The 21,450-nt window shown below is 40.0% G+C and overlaps 1 protein-coding gene across 1 annotated transcript in view; it reads right to left on the reverse strand.

Annotated features, from left to right (window-relative positions):
* Positions 1-10,001: 10,001 nt before the first annotated feature.
* LOC149271734 (E3 ubiquitin-protein ligase pellino homolog 2-like) overlaps positions 10,002-21,450 on the reverse strand; it is a 32,365-nt gene continuing 20,916 nt past the window's right edge. Inside the window, exons 3-6 of the mRNA XM_089507164.1 lie at positions 13,710-13,811; positions 13,108-13,302; positions 11,034-11,222; positions 10,002-10,568 (exon numbers count right to left, since the gene is read on the reverse strand). Coding sequence (XP_089363290.1) covers positions 10,002-10,568; positions 11,034-11,222; positions 13,108-13,302; positions 13,710-13,811 — 1,053 coding nt within the window. The remainder of the gene's footprint in view (positions 10,569-11,033; positions 11,223-13,107; positions 13,303-13,709; positions 13,812-21,450) is intronic.

Raw genomic sequence — 21,450 nt, forward strand, 5'->3', positions numbered from 1 at the left:
TATGTTACATAGAAACATAGAAAGTGACGGCAGATAAGAACCATCCAGTCTGCCCAACCTCTGAGTACTTTCCTTTAGTACTTGCCCTTATCCTATATCTAGCTTGGCCTTATGCCTATCCCATGCTTGCTTAAATGACTTTACTTTATTAACATCTACCACTTCTGCTGGGAGGCTATTCCATGCGTCCACTACCCTTCCCGTAAAGTAATATTTTCTGATGTTACCATTAAACCTTTGCCCCTCTAGTTTATGCTTGTGTCCTCTTGTTGTGGTAGTATTTCTCCAACATTTCTATATCCTTCTGGAGATACGGTCTCCAGTACTGTACACAATACTCCAAGTGAGGTCTCACCAGTGATCTGTACAACGGCATGAGCACTTCCCTCTTTCTATTGCTAATACCTCTCGCTATACAACCAAGCATTCTGCTAGCATTACCTGCTGCTCTACTGCATTGTCTGCCCACCTTTAAATCCTCAGAAATAATTACCCCTAAATCCCTTTCCTCACACGTTGAGGTTAGGACAGTACCAAATATTCTATACTCTGCCCTTGGGTTTTTATGCCCCACGTGCATTACTTTGCATTTAACTACATTAACCCCTTCGTGACAAAGGCTGATTTTACTTTTTGTACCCTTCGTGACAATGGCCGTTTTAACATTTCTGCGCTGCTCGTGTTTAGTTGTAATTTTCTTCTTTCCCGTTTACTGAACCCACACACATTAGATATTGTTTTTTTCAGGACAAGAAGGGCTTTCTTTAGATGACATTGTTTTGATTGTATCATATTATTTACTACTAAAAAAAGTATAAAATATGGTGAAAAATTTAGAAAAAAATGACTGTTTCTAACTTTTAGTTGAAAAATCTTTTACTCATCTATAAAAGGTAATGAAAAAACCTGCTAAATGGATTCTACTATTTGTCCTGAGTTTAGAAATACCCAATGTTTTTATGTTTTTTTGCTTTTTTCTACCCATTATGGGGCAATAAGTACAGGTAGCGTTTTGCTATTTCAAAGCCATTTTTTCCAAATCTGGTAATTCTTCCCCTCATGTGCCATTTCGGGTATCTTTGAACCCGGCCAATGCAATTTACCCCATCAAATCATATATTTTTGAAAACTAGACAGCCCAGGGTATTCCAAATGCTAGTATTTTAACTCTTTCCATGCACCATATCTACCACCAGTTTTTGTCAAACTTTGTGGTAGTCATTTTTTTGCATTTGTTTTGTCACACACATTTTACTTCAGGTATGAATTAAAAGGTTCTCGTTTATGTCACTATCACAAAACACCCCAATATGTGTTCAGCAACATCTCCTGAGTACAGCGATACCTCACATGAATGATTTTGCCTGGCTGTTTGGGGGCAAAAGGGCCACATTTGGGGCATGCGCATTTTTCAATGTTGAACTTTGGCATTTGGGGATCCACTGCCCATGCCCCATTTGGTACATCTTTGAGCCGGGCCATTTCAGTGTGCCCAATAAACCCATATATTTTTGAAAACTAGACACCCCAGGGTATTTCAAATGCTAGTATTTTAACTCTTTCCATGCACCATATCTACCACCAGTCTTTGTCAAACTTTGTGGTAGTCATTTTTTTGCATTTGGTTTTCCACACACATTTTACTTCAGGTATGAATTAAAAAGTTCTCGTATATGTCACTATCACAAAACACCCCAATATGTGTTCAGCAACATCTCCTGAGTACAGCGATACCTCACATGAAGGATTTTGCCTGGCCGTTTGGGGGCAAAAGGGCCACATTTGGGGCATGCGCATTTTTCAATGTTGAACTTTGGCATTTGGGGATCCACTGCCCATGCCCTATTTGGTACATCTTTGAGCCGGGCCATTTCAGTGTGCCCAACAAAACCATATATTTTTCAAAACTAGACACCACAGGGTATTTTAAATGCTGGTATTTTAACTCTTTGCATGCACACATTTTACCACCAGCATGTTTTCAAAGTTTGCAGTAGTATTTTTGTGTGTGTATTTTTCCCACACACACCTACTTTATGTATGAATTTACAGCTCCTGGTATATGCCGCTGTCACACGACACCCCATAATGTGTTCAGCAACATCTCCTGAGTGCAGTGATATCCCACATGCATGGGTGTGTCATTTTTGTGGGAACTAAAAGGCCACATTTGGTACGTGTGCATTTTTCTAATTGGAAATTAGGTGTGTGGCCATCCTTCCCCCGGTGTTAATTGGGACGTTGTTGAACCCGGCCAATTCAATTTACCCCATCAAATCATACCTTTTTTAAAAGTAGACACCCCACGGGCATTTAATATGCCAGTATTTTAACTCTTTCCATGCGAGAATTGTTTTAAGCTAATATGCTAATTTTAGGACTTGCTCACAAAAATATATTTTTTATATATATATATATATATATTTTTTTTTTTCTTTTTAAAAAAAAATGTTTAACATTTTTTTTCAACTTGGAGGTTCCCCTGATAGTGACATCAGTGGGAAATGATTTTTACATTTTACTAGTTTTTTACTATTTTTTTTCTAATTATTATAAATTTTATTTTATTTTTTAATTTATTTTTACTAATCACACTGTGATTAGAAAGCTGGCTTCCATTGACTTGCATGGTGAATGCAGTACCTGTATTCAACCTGCAAGTGGAGCCAAAGTTCTCTAGATGGTCTGGACTGTCTAGCGAACTTTTAAAATTTGTTTGTTCCTGTTACAGGGCAGCGGCCATCTTGCTTGATGGCGAAGATCATCGGCAGCTGCGGCTGTGACCGCTCTCCGGAGCGGTCACAGCCCATCGAAAGGTAAGTGTTTGGTGTCGCTGGATGCCTCCTGATCGAGGCATTCCAGCGACACCATTTAAGTTTAGGAGGCGATCGTCGATCGCCTCCTAAACGCTTTTAATACGGGCGTCCGCCGCCATACAAAGTATGGCGGATGTTGACGCCCCGTGGAGGGGCCAGAGATGGCCCCTTCGTTCCGATAGCGGCGTTGCTGAATGCCTCGAGGTCGAGGCATTCAGCAACGTTTTTTGGGTGCAGAAAGCGAAAACAGATCGCTTTCTGCACCCGTTTAAAGACGTGCCGGTCCTGGCACGTCAATTGTCGTAAAGCACATGCTTTTCCGTGTCGTGCCAGGACCGGCAATTGTCGTTAAGGGGTTAAACGCCAATTGCCACACCTTTCCATCAAGACCATCTGCAATATCACTAATAAAAATATTAAAGAGAATGGGTCCAAGTACAGATCCCTGAGGTATCCCACTGGTAACAAGACCTTGTTCTGAATATATGCCATTCACTACAACCCTCTGTTGTCTGTCACTCAGCCACTCCCTAATCCATTCAACAACATTGGAATCTAAACCCAGAGATTGCAGTTTATTTATAAGTCTTCTATGTGGGACAGTGTCAAATGCCTTACTGAAATCCAGATACGCAATGTCTACTGCACCACCTTGATCAATTACTTTAGTCACCCAATCAAAAAAAATCAATAAGATTTGTTTGGCAAGATCTTCCTTAGGAAAACCCATGTTGTTGCAAAATCAGCCCAGTGCTCTAAAAACCCAAAGCCCTCCTTCTTACACCAAGACTTCAGCCATGCATTTAGCTGCCTAATCTCCCGCTGCCTTTCTGGTGTAGCGCATGGCACAGGTAGTATCTCTGAGAATACTACCTTGGAGGTCCTTTTCTTAATCTTACTACCTAAGTCCCTAAATGTGCACCAAGACAGCTGGATCCTCACCAGCCCCTCCCAATAATCTATCCATTCTGTCTGCAACATGCCGAACCCGGCCACCCGGGAGACAGCAAACCATTCGGTTGCTGTGATCAGAGCTACAGATTACCCTGTCTGTTTTCCTGATTATTGAATCCCCTACCACCACAACCTGCCTGGGCTTTCCTTCCTTTCGGATCCCCTGCACATTGGATGAGCTGCTCTCCCGGCTGTTAGAGAGAACAGCTTTTTCCGGAAAGCCTACCTCTGAGTCTGCCTCCCCAACGTGCTCACTTAAAAGGGCAAATTTCTTGGGAGGGAGAGACTCTGGGCTGGCTTGCCTCTTCCTCTTCCCTTCCCCACTGCAACCACGTCTTACTGTTACCCAGCTATGTGCCTGACTCCCTTCTGACTGATCTCCTCCCTCATTGCTAGGGGCCCCATCTAAACTTTGCTCAGTGAGCAACAGACTCCTCTCAAGGTTGTCAATCTCTCTCAGTGTTTCAATGTGCCTCTTCAGAGCACCAACCTCAGCTTCCAGAGAGACCAATTGATCACACTTACCACAGCGATATGGACCCAGGAACTGCTGTTCCAAGCATGCATACATATGGCATGATGTGCACTGAGTGAAATCTCCAAGCTTGCTCATACTTTATAAAGGGATGTGAGCACTTACAGAATTTAAACAATTGCTTTGTCACTTACCCTCCTTTCTGTTGCACGAACTGCTGTGGTGCACAAACTGGTCACTTACAGAAAGCAAGTCACTTAGAGAATTCAAGCCCCTTACAATGAGCAAGCTCTGTGAGTTTAACCACTTCCTTATATACAGAGCAACACAGTTAATTGATTATAAACCCCACCCTTAACTAATTACACTCTAGAAAATGGGAGAGAAAAAAAAAACAAACAGTTAATGCAAAACACAGGTTTTTTTTGTTTTGTTTTTTTACCACAAACCCTTCAACCCTCTTGTTGCTGGTTGACATACAAACCCACTGTTGGTATAGTTATAATACCACTTCTCTGCTGCTGCTGCTGCTGTGGTGGTGGTGCACAAACTGGTCACTTACAGAAAGCAAGTCACTTAGAGAATGCAAGCCCCTTACAATGAGCGCTACATACTACTTGTTATGTCCTGTCCACCCATTGTACAGCACTGGAATTTGATGGCACTATATAAAATAATAATGTTAAACCATAGTAATAGGTAAACATTAACCCAGGGCTTGACAAAAACCCGCAGCCCAGAGTTTTGCAGCACTGCCATCCTGAATGTATGCACGCTACACAACCCCAATGGGTGCCACATGTCGCTCGCTTCACCTCGCACCTGCACGAAAGCAGTGTACCGGATCGGCATGGCAGAAGATTGGCATCAGCATGGCAGGCAAGAGGGGGAAGTACTGTCCGTGAGTGTGTGTATTCTATAGCATCAGATCAGAGTGTATATGTATAGTGCTGGAGTCAGAGTGTGTGTGTGTGTGTGTGTGTATACTGTAGTATCAGCAGGTATGTGTGTAAATGTATAGTGCCAGAGTCAGTATGTCTACTGTATTGTAGTGCTGGATCCAGTGTCTATCTGCCCATAGTGTTAGTGTGTGTAATTTTACATATGTGTTAGCCAGTGTATGTGTGTGCATGTGTATAAGAGTGTTAGCCAGTGTACATGTGTTGCTAGCGTGTATGGTGTTAGAGCGTGTAAATATATGTTCGCGTATGGCAATGCTCGACAAACCCCGGGCACCAGGTTGAGTAATATATGAAAATAAAAACAGGATTGGGAAAGAAAAAAAAAAAGCTGGCTCCTAGATTCAAACCAAATTGGTTGACCCCTCTATTAACCGATCTAGAATAATGGCAAACAGTCTGAATGGGAAGTGAGACGATTTTGATAAATTCCAAAATAAATAGCATGATTAATACAAAACAAAAATGCCAACTGTCTACTTCTGATAAACTCACAGCACATTGCTTCATTTTTTGATTTATTGACATAACTTTTAAGTCCTGCAATTTTTTTTTTGATTCTTTTTATTTAGAAGTGATAACAGAGGTCAGTTCGTATTAAAACAAGTGGAAATCATAAAACAGGTTTACCTGAACCATTTCCTGTAAATTAAAACTTTTCTGTAAAATCTGAAATTTAGATATAAAAACGTTGAATTCTATCTTAAACATTTTCTTTGCAAAGTGCACTGTTAGCAGTTTAGCGGCGTATAATGAACTTTAAACCATTAAAGACATTTAAGGAAACATTAAAAAGAGGTTTGGATACTTTTCCCTATGGTTATTATAGCTCTTCGAGGGGCCAATTGCCAGTGCTTCTGGCACTCAAAGAGTTAACCACAGGATTTTTATTTATTTTTTTTATTTTTTGCATTGAAATAATGAACCTGGTATGTCGTGTTTAACCATTAACGTTATACCTACACCCCTGGCAAAAAAAAAAAAAAAAATATAACATGGGAAAAAGTAAGTGATAATAAATTGCCAAGTATTTCAGTTATGGAAACATCAGTATTGTACACATGTGAAAGCTGCATAGATTTTAAGGTGCCCTTCCTTAAAGGACACTTGACTTAAGAGAAAATGACTTCACTTGTTCAACAGACTTTCCTGAACCCTCTCCAAAGAGGATACCACTGCATTCCTGTAAATCCTGAAGTAGATGCTATTCATGTTTATTGCCCTTTTAAATGTAAGAAGTGTAAATGGCAGGTAGAAACAGCTTTTATACAATTTACAAAGTACAAGAATGAAATAGCGAATGTAAAAACGATGTTTGCCAAACTGGTCCACACACACGTTAAAAGAGAAACAGGATTTAATGCTCGGGTCTTGCTCAGTGTGACGATGGTAAATGGTGGACGCTGAGGACATTGTTATATTCCTAGAGATGAAGCTGCTTGGTAAAAAGAAACAACGATAAGTGTTCCTTGAAACATTCTGACATAACAGTGGATCTGTGAAGAGAAGTACTGAGTAATCATGCTAACAGTAAATTGATCCAGGATCTTGAGTACTTATTCTCTGTTTGTTTAAAACATATACTGTAGTTATCATTTTTAAAAGTTCCACAAAGATGCCACCTTCATGTAAGGACATCAAACGCGTGACTATTCTAGGGCAGGGCTCGACAAATCCCAGGCGCCAGGTCGCCATGGCGACTCAGAATTTTGTCCTGGCGCCTAGGAGTTTGTCAGCCTCTTACATTCACAAAAAAATGCCCCCGCGTCACCACGCCTGTAGGCTGAAACCGTGATTGCAGGAAAACCTGCAATAGCGTTTTCAGCTGCCAGAGGCAGCTTCAGGAAAGGGGGTTCAGTGTTGATTGGGTCCGCGATCGCGGCATTTTAGGGGTTAATTCCCGTTTTGTACGGGGCTCTGCTGCTGGTGCCAGGCAGGCCAGCAACAGCAAAAATGAGCCCCCTCACCAGCCCTTTGATGGCTCCTGTAGGCATGGAAGCATACAGCAGTCATCAGAGAGACTCCCCCCTGCTATAGACCAGCAATTGCGTCCCAGCTGCTGGAGGCAGCTTCAGGGACAGGGGGAGAGGGTTCTTCGGTCTCCACATGAGTGTGGAGACCAGCCCCAACCCTCCACTGCTGCCTGATCGCTCCAGGTCAAATACTGTGAGTGATCATCATCAGCCCACTTACTAAACTCACAGCATGACCTGAAAGCACCCTGGACTTTCAGGTCAGTGCTGTTTTTTTTTTAATTATTATTTTTTAATAATGTTTAAATGTTAACCCCTGCAATGCCACGAATGTGTTATACACAATTGTGGAATTGAAGGGGTCAATGATCAGATCACTCCTAACCAACTGTTAGTTTAAAAAAAAATCCTGGCTCCTAACTTTTTTAGCTGGCGCCTAGATTCACAACAAATTTGTCAAGCCCTGTTCTAGGGCAATTTGGGTGATGTGGCCACCTGCCATAAAGTGGCCCACCGATATGAGTGCCCAGGTCACCATCCTTCTAACAACGTGTACAGGGACAGGCTGATCAAGGTCGCAGGAGGACAACTAAACATTACAAAACTGTCAAGATAAGCATTTTGCAACAACTTGGGGTTGTTTAACTATAAAGACCCCCACAACAAAATCTTGCCAATATATACAAAGAACATTCCAGAACCTTGTTGCAATACAAAAGTCCCATTTTACAAGCTCAAGGAGGACACTTTTAGAAGCAGCAAATAGAAAATATCTATTCCATCAGCAAGAATTACCAATAGTAATAATCTTACAAAACTAACACTTTTAATCAAAAGGTACTTCAAAAACCCCTCAAAGCCAATCAAGAACACGTTTGCTGAATGACGCAGGTGTTGTCAAGTCTTTTAACATATGCCAAAAATATTTCAATAATCTTACTTTTATGCAAGAAAATAAAGTAAAAAATGCAGTAATATTCAAGGTGGACTGCCTCGTGTATGCATCATATACCTACTGGATACAGCTTAAGTATTTACAGAAGCCACCAATAAACTTCTGCTCCCGTACTGACTTTTGTTGCAGCTATAAACCAAACCAACGTCTCTAAAGCAAACTCCTACCATATGATCACCAAGTGTTTTGACCTTCTGTGTGACAGACATTAAGAGGTTATGTCCCTTCTGGGGTTTGCATGGGTAAAGGAAACAGCAAATTACCTTAATGGCAGCCTTTATGGACCTTTACATCTTAAGAAGGGCTGCAAGTGTGCTCACTGATTTCCAGAGAGGGTCTGATACTGCTTTTCCCATCGTATAGTTGACTATGGTTGAGAGAACTGTCCTCCAACAACAGTGTGTGGATCAAGCAATGGCGATCGCCGTAATAGAAGATACTCCAAATCTTACTATTCAGCATTGCTGTCCAACAGGCTGCTAATGGCCCCCCAGCAGCCTTCCTCTACCGTGTAATAACACAATAGGACGATTTCATATTTTGAAATCTGCACGTTACCCCTGCCTACATATAGCTGGCATAATGAATATCACAGACATATATTATATTTTAGTATGAGAGTTTGGATGGCTTTGTATAATGCATAGTTAATATCAAAATACCGTTGAAACCACTTCACTTGATTGAATTATCCATTATGCAGGGTAAATCTGCCAATTGTGGCCCTGTCTAATACATAAGATGGTGAGCTGAAACTGCAACTCTCCTGCAGACTTCTACTTTAGTGAAGAAACGTCACTGTGTTCTGATGGTGCTGATTTAAAATTGGTGTTGGGTTACAGAAACTTGTGGGAAGGCAATATTATGACTTATTTTAGTCATCTACACGCATTAGTGGTTCTCTTTTTACAATTCAGTATGTGAAGAGTACCAGTTTGACAAACTTTTGGACCAAAGTGAAATATGCTTTCAAGCTTGGTGCTTTTTGCACACCAGAGTAACACTGAATGTAAAAACATATTTTTAAGGAAAGGTGTCATAGCAACAATAAGAACGGTGTGAAGGGATTTGAAAAAATGAAAATGGGTATAAATATCAATAGTGAATCCCCCTTACAAACCATCCAACCAGGGCAGGCAAAAAACAATCCAGGCACTTCTTAACCCTCTGTGTTATAGACAAAAGAGCAATGTTTAAACCATATGCACTCGTAGCAAATGAATAAACATTTAATCCCTTTTAATGCCAGAGAGACTGTACCATCCATCTGCCACTGAAAGGGATGAAATAAATTAAATATTTTTCAGTCGCACGGGGGATAGAAAAGGTAACGTGTAAAAAAATAATTTAAACAAAAAACATTAAGTGAAAAATTGCATTGTTTGCAGACAGGCCTCCAAAAAGCCTTCAGGGGCCGTGGAACGAGTTCCTCTGAGTTATATTATGTGAAAACTTAAATCTACGGCAGAAATTAGAACTTAAATTTTGTGTCCATTAAATCACTGACAGAAATTACATTCTATAAACGTGAAAATGTAAAGATTGCAAAATTGGAATAAGCGTCTCAAAACGATAAAAATGATAAACCGAAAAACATTCCTCTTACAAACAAAAGGATCTGTATTAAAACGGATTAACAAACAGAACGATTTGAACAGAGAAAAATGAAGCTGCTAGTTTGCATGCCATAGCAATGACATCTGATCTGTTCCAAGACGCTGGAAAAAATCTGTAATCAATCTGCATCCTGTTAATAAAATTATAAAAAATGGTAACTTCTAATATTAGTGGTGAAAATTTCACAGTATTTTTGTTTTGGGTTTTTTATTTTTTTATTACCAAAAGCATAGTTTTCTGTAATAAATAGCATTAGTCAACAGGGCCTTGGAAAATAAGTCTGACACAGTTTTCTTCACCAGTCAGCTGTGTTGCACAGAAAGGGCAAGCAGCGTGAAATGCGTGGGTACCGTGAGGCAGTGGGATCTGAGACCAATATTTGGCAGATTTCTCTGAACAGACGTGTCCGCATGGGCTGAAAGCGTGGGTAGGAGGGCCAGCGTCTACATAAAATCCTGCTTCACAACCAAGCCAAAGAGGCACGTATGGACCAATTGTTCTGCACATGGGACACTCTCGTTCATTTGCTTCTGTATCACTGCGGTGACCCCAGTTATGATAGCCATGCACGTGGCCACAGGTGAGGTATGCCCAAGGTTGTTTCTCCTCTACAACATCTTTGCGGTTTATACTGGGAAAAGCTAATGTGTTTAATCCAACAGGGCACTGGGGCCTAGCAGCATTTATCTCCTGTCGCAGAGCTTCAATGTGTTTTTGAGTTGGCGTATGTAACAAGCCATCTGCTGTTCTCCAGAGAAGGGTGGCACCACACAAGTCAACAAGAGAACCATCCTGAAGAATATTGGTTTCATTTTCCACCTGTAACAACAACAACCAAACATGATTGTTATAACAACTTCTAATCAAAATATTTTTCTATAAACTGTACAAAGAATGAGCAGACATCAGCACAAAAACGGCATGGGGGGGGGCCTCTGAGTTGTAATTTTACGAGGGGAATAACATTTTAAAAGAATAGGATTATTTATTTTAACGTGATTTTGTTTACACTATCTGCGGCTTCTTGTGCAATTAAAGCAATTAACCGAACAGCTGAACAATCCACCATTTTTCTTAATTTCTGAAACTTTATTTGGGACCTCTTTTATTTTGTGTTTTTAATACAAAAAAAAAAAGAAAACTACCAAAAATAACAGAAAAAAGTAAAATCTAACAAGAAAAACAAGGCATAGGACAAAATACTATCAGAATTAAAACAAAAAAACCCCCATGTATATAAAAAGGCTAGTTTGACACAGTCTAGAACACAGTTGAATATCTTACAAGTTTGCCTCTTTGTTGAGCAGATCGGGTCTCTCTTAATGTGTACACATCACCACAGACCGATATTTCCCGCCACACTCCAGGCTTGGACTCTTCTGTAAACCCACCCCTTGGATGCATTACCAGGACACCATTGGTTGTTAACCCATCCATGTGACCATCAAGATTCTTCCACTTGGCTGCTTTCTCCTAGAACATGAATATAAAACATTGCTCTACTATAAACTATCATAGAAAAAAAGTGGAAATTCAGTAATACACATAATTTGGAACTGCTTGAGAGTTGTAATTAGCCAAGTACATCTCACTGCACAATCTGTATTTTTACAAATATAGACCTGCAAAAGTGGAACATGAAAAAACATTGAAAACGGTATTCCTGTAATTTTAGCTACCTAAAAAACCATGACGTGAAACCTGAACCTACAACAAATAAAATACAGAGGGTGCAGACAAACTCTAAAACTGTTTAACACAAAAATTAATCCCCACAAAGTGGAAAATACTACAAATCCTGCAGTTTTTTCCCCCCATAAAAAACTAAATAAACTTGTGACTAAATGTAATGAATTAATTAGATTAAGTAACAAAACTTTTCCACCTTCATGTCTAAAGTCCTGGGAAAACGATTTAAATTTAAAAATATCTTTAAAAGAATGGAACATAGCAGCCTATCAAATAAATAAGGTAGTACATTGTTTAAATTTAGTAGAAAACCAATATAAACTATTATATAGATGGTACTTAACCCCCTAAAAAATTAAATAAAATGTATCCCCATTTGGCTCCTAATTGTTGGAGATGCAGTGATCAAGACGGTTCTTTTCTACATATGTGGTGGCTTTGCAAATTAGTTTCTCCAATTTGGAAATACGCCTTTGAATTGTTTTACCAATTAACGAATACAAAATTCGATAGGGACCCTAAGACCGCGTTACTTCTTCTAAATATAGTACATATCCCAAAAGAAAAGAGACCGTTGGCGATACACTGCCTAGCAGCTGCAAAAATAATAATAGCTAGAAATTGGAAATCTACTGACCTATTTCAAATGGATCACTATTCATCTCAGTTGATCCACCAATTAAATATGGAAAAGGATATTAGTTGGTCTTTTGATATAATGGGTAGAACTACATGGACTTACCTTAATTGGCTAAAAAAAGCCCAGGACATCTGAGGTTCTCCCCCGATGTTTATTTGAAACATTTTATTTATTTTTTGTCTGTTTTTGTGTTCGATGTTTATGTATTCGACTCTGAATGTTTCTACAATAGTTGTATACTATGAATTCCTTTGTCTGTATATTTTATACTTCTTTAATAAAAATAAAAAAGAAAAAATGTTTAAAACTGTATTCCTGTAATTTTAGCTACCTAAAAAACCATGACGTGAAACGTGAACCTACAACAAACTCTAAAACTGTTTAACACAAAAGTTAATCCCCACAAAGTGGAAAATACTACAAATCCTGCAGAATAGTACAATGAAACTGACTGTAGCTTTTAACAAACAGAGGAGCTCACTGCTGGACCAAGTTTTTGTGGTCTTGTTGAATATTTCTACTCCGGGATTCCCTATGCAATATGAAGGGCCTACCCTAGTAAGATTTCCCCGGTTGACCCTGTATAATGTACAATTAAATTGTTAACATATATGCATTATGTGAGACCAACACAGCCCTTCTTGCAGCATACGCTCACTGGGGTTGGCTCTCTGTAGCACTGATGAAGCTGTTGAGGTGTTTGGTCCTGGTTTTTTTGAACACATCATGGAGTTATCAGGCACCGCTAGCGCCCTGCCAGTTGGTCAAGTTAATGTTGATCCAAAAGTAAACATATTGCAGTATCCATTAAAATACCAGAAAAAAATGTGCAAATGTTTTGTAGTTCTAGGCTTCAGTTGGAAAAGTCGGCTGGTGGAGAAGCAAAAGCTGAACTGGGACCAAACAGACTCTAAACATTAAAAACAAAAAGGTGTCTACATTGGCCCCCACTTGTCAGTTCTTGGTGAGCTGAGCTAGGTACTGAGCTTTAGTCTAGCTCAAGCAGCTAAACCTTTATGGTATACGTACCCCAAGAAATATATTTTTTGAAGAGTCAAATCCTGCAGCAAATATTCTTGCGGTATATGGTGGATTCCGATCGCAGACGATCCTGCATGCAAACCTGGATATTGTACTTTGGGTAATCTGCGTCTCTTCATTCTGGTTGCCAGAAATCGTATCGGTCACTACAAAATCAATTGGGCTTTCTGTTGATCTTCCAACCTACAACAACACAACACAATAATGTTTTGAGTAACATAACAAAAAGAACAATCTGCATTTGAAGGCATGTACAGCCATGTATTTTGCCTATAAAAACATAAGCTCACACATAAACATATAAAATATAATAATATAAAAAAATACATAGAACTGTCAAATGATTTCCTATCAAGCATGACTTTTAGCCAGTTATTTTCCAGAAAACTACATTTAAAAGTTCAAAACCATGGCCACTAGCTGAAAACATGAAATACGGAATAAATGGAATAACTATGAATTAACCATATTAGAACCCTACTACCAGAGCTTAATTCACCAAAAAAAACCAAAACAATCAGATAAATAAATTAAAAGTAGTTTTATTTGCTGTTGAACTTCGACACATGCATGAGATCAGACGTTTGTACCTGAAACATGTCCGTATCCTTGTCGTGAGTGTACTCCACCACAACGGTCTGGTTCCTGGATAATGTGAATGAAATGCTGTGTTGACCTCTGCTGCTGATTGCCTGGAAAAACATACAAGAAGAAGTGTGAGCATATCTGTTCTCTCTTCATTTCTAGATGCTGGGCAACGTTGTGCTTAATGGAAAACTATTTGATAAGTTACTGTCCAATCAGAATGGAACACTGATACGCGAAGCTTAGCATGTTCCCTCAATGATAGAAATGCAGAAAAGGTCACTGAAGAAACGTAGGCAAAAGGCTTTAAAACTTGATCATTACTGTTTCTGAGATTGGGAGCAGGGAGGAAAAAATGTAGCCATTTGGTATATTGTTTAAACTTTTTTCATTTTTTTATTTTTATCACTTCAGAGAGAGACTATTTAACAGGAAGTTAAACATGTATCTAAACGTCTATGTATTTAGAATGTGATGTCATCAAAGTCCCTTGTAACGGGTTCACCAAGAGAGCTGTAGTAACTCCCAGAGATCACCCACAGGTATCCTCCTGTTGTCCCCAGAATCACTTCCAGCACCAGTCAGCATGCGCACCTGGGAACCCTGCTATGTGTACCCAATAAGTAGACATACAACTACCTTGAACTGAGTACAGCAGGAATGAACAGTTTATTGTTGTAAAACATGGACTCATATAGCCACAGAACTTCATTAACATAAATCAACATTGATAATCAGGTACATGTAGACAACCCAACCTTTAATCCCCTTTAGCTACTGAATATCCCCATGGCAGCCATCCTGTTAATGGGATTAGTCAACACAATGGAGTTCCTGCCTGTTTGGCTGCCAGGCTGGAGCCATCTCCGACTACCTTGGGCCCCTGTATGACAGGTCATTCTGTCACATCCCTGTTGGTGTAATAGTCAAGTGCCCCAATACTTTTGTCCATATAGTGTATATAACACATACACATATAAACACGCACAAGTCTCAGTATTAATACAAGATAATCCACATGCCCGGGTGCTGCTCAACCAATATACAAAAGTCCAACAAATTAAATTCGCAAATTACACACACACATATTATATATATATATATATAATTGCTAACAGCAATTACACTCCTATCATGCCCAGGCAGCCAGTACAGGCTGGAACCTGGGCATGATAGGAGTGTGATTACAGCCTCCCTATGCCATGCTATCCCCCTCCCACTTACACATCCATGCTATCACAGACACGCTCATTCACAAACATTAATTCACTCATTCATTCCCTTAATCACGTATACTCGCTCCTACACCCTCCCCCATCCCCTTACCTGAATTACAGATCTCTCACTCACAGACTTCCACAGGGGCCCTGCTGCATCCCTCTGTGCTGCTCGCACTCTGTAAGAACAACTTCTCTTCTCCCGCACAGGGGAAGCAGAAACGGAGCAGAGTCATGTGATGTTCATTCACGTGACTCTGCTGGGTTCTTGCTTCTCCTGGCCGGTACAAGAGAGCAGGTAAGCAGCAAGGCCCCTGCGGACAATTATTTTTGGCCATTTTTTTTTTCTCTCAGTGTTTTATCCGATAATGCCCTTTTCGGCTGATATATTTCGGCCACCGATATATCGGTGCATCTCTACCCATAATATAAAATATTATATGAATTATTAGTGGTAACATGAATCCATTTATCAAGTTGATAAATCAATACATTAAATTATTAGTAAATCAAATTAATTCAAACATTAAAATTGCTAAATAAATTGTAACTAACATACACACTTTAACACTATACAGTAACAGACACTCCCATGCTATCATACGCTCAAAAAAACACTAACGCTTCACATGCATGGGAACACCGTACACTCTAACACTATATGCTGTCATATACTCACACTAATGCCTTACAGTAGCAGACACACACACACCATGTGCTCATACACGCTAACACCACACAAATACACACATTATCCAACAACGTACACTTACAAACACACACTGACTCCAACACTACAGTACACACTAATACACTATTCTCATCCTCCCTCTTTGCTTGTGGAGCCAGAGACCACAAGGCATCTGGATTCCTGTGTGACAGCACAGCATTTTATAAGATGGTCAATATTACAAGTCAGTTAAACTAAGAAGAGCAACAAAACAAAACAGATACAGACAAACTAAAGGACACTTAGTAAATATTTGACAAAATACCTTTGTATAATTGTTTCCTTTATAAAATTATGTACCATCTGCTCCAACTCAAATGGGAATAAATTAATGCACAAACAGGAGTGTTGAGACCAATTGTGCAGACAGTCTGTCGGTCCTCAAATTTTATCTATTTTAACATGTTACACATTAAGAAATGGATGATAAATATAATTTATATAATAGAATAACTTATTCTAATTTATCTGGGATGTAAATTATAGGGATTGAGACTGAAACAAAAATAACGCATCAACGATTATAAATTCAATAAATACTGTTAGTTATAGTAAATATTTATTCTAGACACAGGTCCCAGCTGGTAGAGGTGCGGCACTAATGTCAATGGGACCGCTTTCCTGCCACCGAAACGCTGTCTAAAGTAGCAAATCAGCGGCAACAATCCTCGGCTACTCCATCGGATGTGTTTTTTTTTTAATGCATAATAATTATTTGTACTTGAGGTCTCAGGGATGTTAAACTATCCCTTTTAAAGGGATATTGAGACCTTGCGTAATGTCTTTAAAATGTTTTGCCAAAGTAGCGGTATTTACGCAGGAACAGGAAGGTGTGCATCCCAGCAGAGATAAATACCAAAAACACATTAGTTATCTCTGCATTAGGAGCCAACACGTATACACTTCTCTCCGTTTCCAGTCCAAGTCTGTAATAATAATCACAAATGTTCAGTTTAATATTATATTGTATTCAATGAATAGGCAAATGATAACTGCTTCCAGCTGAAGGGCTTCGGCATTACTACTGATCAAGGCAGAAAGCTTACAGTCTTACACAGCAATGGCCACTGCTAATCTGCTTTGATAATAATACCTGTAGGAGAACATACCCTTCAGGAAGCATTATGCAAAGCCTCCAAAGCTGTTCACTTAAACGTGTTCTAAGAAAGGACAAGAACAGGGTGTGTCTTCTCCTGAGAACAGAGGTTATTTTGTAAGGAACTTCACAAGTTGTGGAAAGAACACAGGGAGCTGTGTGAATTCCGACTCATATTACAGACTTTGGCTTAAAGAACCATAAGAAAAACAATACATGATTGTCTAGGAGAAGTAAACAGGCCTCATCCCCAAAAGCCAAAAGAAAATCCGGTCTAAATCAGAACATAGATCTGTTTCCAATTAAAAAAAAAAAGAAAAAAAAAAAAAAGAAGAAGAATAGGCACACCCCACAAAACAAGAGGCTGTCACCATGAATCCCCCCAATCCCCGCTGCAAACGAATACAAGAAGCCGTACATTATCAAACGTATCTATAAATCACATCTGAGTTCTCGCGGTTAGCTCAGCCCAATCCACCAGACACCTGACTCATCATCATACTGCTTGTGGTAACCAATAGAACGGCTCATTTTTAATCGCCCAGCCTGACACTCTGACTAATGAAGGCCTATGGAGAGGAGGAGATAGTTGTATGAGCCGGACCTCTTTAGCATTGCCATAACCAGTGAGTGCAGTGTGGCGTTTGAGTAGGAAAAGCTACTCCAGGTCTGCAGATAAAGGAAGTTTATTGAAACAGATTTTCTTTAATGTTAGACTGCGTTACTTTATGCAGCGCTGTATTTATTGCTTAAAGATAAATACCGTATTTGCTCGATTATAAGACAAGGTTTTTTTCAGAGCAAATGCGCTGAGAAATACCCCTCGTCTTATAATCGGGGTCGTCTTATAATCAGACCTCAAATAGGTCTGACTATGAGACGACTAAGATCCAGATCCCCCGCAGCTGCAGGGGACCTGGATCCTCCTGTCCCCCCCCCCCGCCCTACTTACCGGTACTTCTGGAGTCCCCGGTGTGTAGCTGGGGCAGCGTGTAGATGTCTACGCGATTCGCGTAGACAACTTCCGCTGCAGCAGGAAGGAGGCGTGGCTAGCAGCGGGGGTTGTCGGCGTCCATCGCGCAGACCTTCCCCGGCTGTCAGAGATCAGAGTTCCCCGCACCGGTGCGGGGAATGCTGATCTCTGACAGTCGGGGGAAGGTCTGCGCGATGGACGCAGACAACCCCCGCTGCAGCGTAAGATCAACACGCTGCCCCGGCTACATGACAGGGAAGTCAGAAGCACCGGTAAGTTGGGGGGGGGGGGGGGGGGAGTGTTAAATGCGGGGCATAAGGCATTTCTGGAGGCAGAGTGCTCTGTGAAATGCTTTTTAACCCCCTTAATGCCACTCTGCCTCCAGAAATGCCTTTTTAACCCTCTATACGCCACTCTGCCTCCTGAAATGCCTTAAACCTCCCTATATGCCACTCTTCCCCATAACATGCCTTTAACACTCTAAATGCCAGAGTGGCATATAGGGGTATAAGGCATTTCTGGAGGCAGAGTGGCACATAGGGGGTCAAAAGGCATATCATGGGGCACAGTGGCATATAGGGTTAATAGGCATATCATGGGGCACAGTGGCATATAGGGGGTATAAGGCATTTTTGGGGCAGATGTGCATAACTGGGGGGCAGGTTGGAAAATAGAAGGAAATAAAACCAAAATATTTTTCTCAATCATAGCTTTTATTAAAAAAAAAAAAATAGTTTAGATGAATTAACATTTACTGGTAAAACTTTTTTCCTATAGGGTCGTCTTATATTCAGGCTTTTTCTTTTTTTCCTAAATTAATATTCAGATTTGGGGGGTCGTCTTATAATCAGGGTCGTCTTATAATCAAGCAAATACGGTACTTTAATGCAGCAATGCAGTGTAATGCTTCATTCTTATAGCTCTCACCATAAGGCAGAGAGCCCTGCTGGGTGATAAAGATGGAGACAACTTAGTGCCCCGTTTAACTTTACGTCTTTCCCACTTGCAAATACATGTTGTGTTTCATCAGCACTCCACTCCATGCATCTGCCCCCCTTACCCTCAGCTCCTTCCCGCGCAGGCAAAGCGTCGGACCAAACACCCCTCCTGCTAGTGGGTACTCTTTACCGACGCAAGGGTTCCAGCGGGTCCAACGTGACCCCCAGTACACGCATGCACAGAAGGCACTCTATTTGAGCGGGAACCTCTTCCTCCCAGTTACTAGCTGCCTTAAGTAGCCAATCGGTTGCACAAACAGGTCCTTGGAGGGGGTGTTACGTGCCGCTAATGATTTAGTGAATGCATATTAAAGTTGTGAAGTTACAAAGTAATCATCAGTCGCAGTTGTTGCAGGAAAATCACACAGGGTTCTGTGATAAACTGCTGCACTTCTGCAACCATGTACCAGGAAAATAATTTCACAAAGAAAAAGGAGGGGAGTTTATTTTAGGAGAAAGAACATTAGAACAAGAGGTCATAATCTCCAAGTAATGGGCCAGGGGCTTAGATGTGATGCTAGGATGTTTTACTTTAGCTAGAGGGTGGTAAATAAAAAGGACCAGCATCCCATCAGAGGTGCTAGAGGCCGATTCAGCGATGTCATTTAAACATGCATGGGATGGCCATAAATATACCCCGATTCTAAGAAGGACTGGTTAAGGTTTAAGTCTATCCATCAGGAAGAACAGACAGACTAGACGGGTTAAAGCATGACACAAGGCGGCCGCGGCTGATGTAAAGCACTCAACTCTGCAAATACACTCAAAAATGTCACGGGCGCAGATCTATAAATATTTGATGAGGAAAATATAGATTTTGTTTTACTGGCAGATTAACACTACAGTTCCCGATCAAATAAATTATGTACAAGCTTTTTGTGACCTCTGAAGTACATTTTAATTAAAAAGTAGGTCACGCTTAACGCCACTGTTGAGGTGGTGATTATGTCCACGCTTCGCACAAATACGTTTGGTAAAAGGTAGGACGTGCCACTGTTTAGAACATTTTTAGATTCCTTTTATAGCCACACAGTTTACTAGAACAAAATGTTCTTCTGGTATAAAAAGGAAAGACAAATATTTGTTTACATTTCTGCAATTCCTCCCTTTCCCAGTTTCCTTGCACTGTATTCTTTGCAACAACAAAAAAATATATAAAATTAAATAAATAAAAATAATAATCTTTTGGGAGCACCACAGCTTAAACAAACAAATGCGTAATCTGCCAAGCTGTGACGCGGCCAGTGAAAAACTTAACATTTATTAATATTTTAATTATTCTTTCCATTTAAATATAAACTAAATGTAAGCTTCCTCAGCGAGGTAATGTGTTTAATCATAATATACTGCTGGTAAATGTGCCTGCAAAACAGCATGGTAAACAACATATATAGATTTACAGCATCTATTAACCCCTTAATGCTTTTTGCTTTTACCAGTTGGAGGACAGGATATATTCAGCCTTTGTCTAACAGTCATTTCTCTCTCTCTCTCTCTCTCTCTCTCTCATTTAGAGCACCCACCCAAAATGTGAACCATTGCCCCCCCCCTCACATACTTGGGTGGTATTTAATATAAAAAAGTGGTAAAAATAAATAATTAAAAAAAACCCAAAACATTCTTGCATTGGATTCTACAGAATAGCAGTAGCCACGGCTAAAAAAGAAATAAATAATTTACATTACACAATGTCCGCTGACTACAGAAATACAAGCTTATGCATAATATTCGCCCTATAGAAGTAGTTATTTAATTGAACAGATCAAAAGGCTCACAGCATTGTGGAAAGCAACTTATTTTAGTAGGAGTGGAACGTCTTCATTCCGTTTGGAAATACAGAGGATGAAACGAAATAAACAAGCTGCACGTTTCTGGAGGGTAACGTAAGCACTTCGCAGTCTGCATGAAAGTCTCTTTGGGCCGTGGAGAAATAACATTACTCCTTTATAAGTCTTAGTGGTAGGATACTTGACATTCTACTTTAATAGGCAATACAGCCTCAAAGCAAACATATCCCAACAGGCAAATATTTACACGTGCCACGCTGCTTAGACTTTCTGTGCTACGACCCGCAATATTTGATTTTTTTAAAACAAATATTTGGGTGACCGTAGAAGAAAAAAAATAATATATTTAAAGGTATATGCGGCATCTCCAAACGTCTGGCATCTTTATTTCTGAAAACAGGACTACGGGGACTGTTCAAAAACCATGCTACGGCTCTCAGAATAACCAATTTTTAATTGAAACTTCCTGCAGCTTTTTTTGGCAGTCAGCTTCACCATTTTCAGGATATTTAGAAGCTTATGTTTGTAGAAGCACAGATTGGCAGAAGTTTGTTAGCAGGGTCCGTGTTATGCAACTCATTCCTTGTCCCGAAGTTATTGCCCTTTCAGCAACTTTGCAATAACAGCTAGTAAGGAAGAAAGATATATTTGATGCATTGCATATTATGAAATATTCCGTAATGGTTAATATTATATTACGTAATAGGGAGAACCTAGAGAAAGTTTGGGTAATTTTAGAACTTGCTAACAAAGTGGTTGATGTATAAACCCTGGACACGAGGAGGAGCTCGACCATCTGCTACTTGAAGAAATGACTAAGATGTCGATGAGAGGTGAGGTTATCATTATGGGGGAGTTGAATCTCGTAAAAAAGAAACAGAAAAAGTAGAGACCTTGTAAATTCCTTACAGAGTCTTAGGCGATAGGTAGAGGAGCTAACAAGGA

This window comes from Sceloporus occidentalis, unplaced genomic scaffold, assembly GCF_023333645.1.
Source record: "Sceloporus occidentalis isolate IW3139 unplaced genomic scaffold, rSceOcc1.0.p SCAF_466, whole genome shotgun sequence".
Classification (NCBI taxonomy): Eukaryota; Metazoa; Chordata; class Lepidosauria; order Squamata; family Phrynosomatidae; genus Sceloporus; species Sceloporus occidentalis.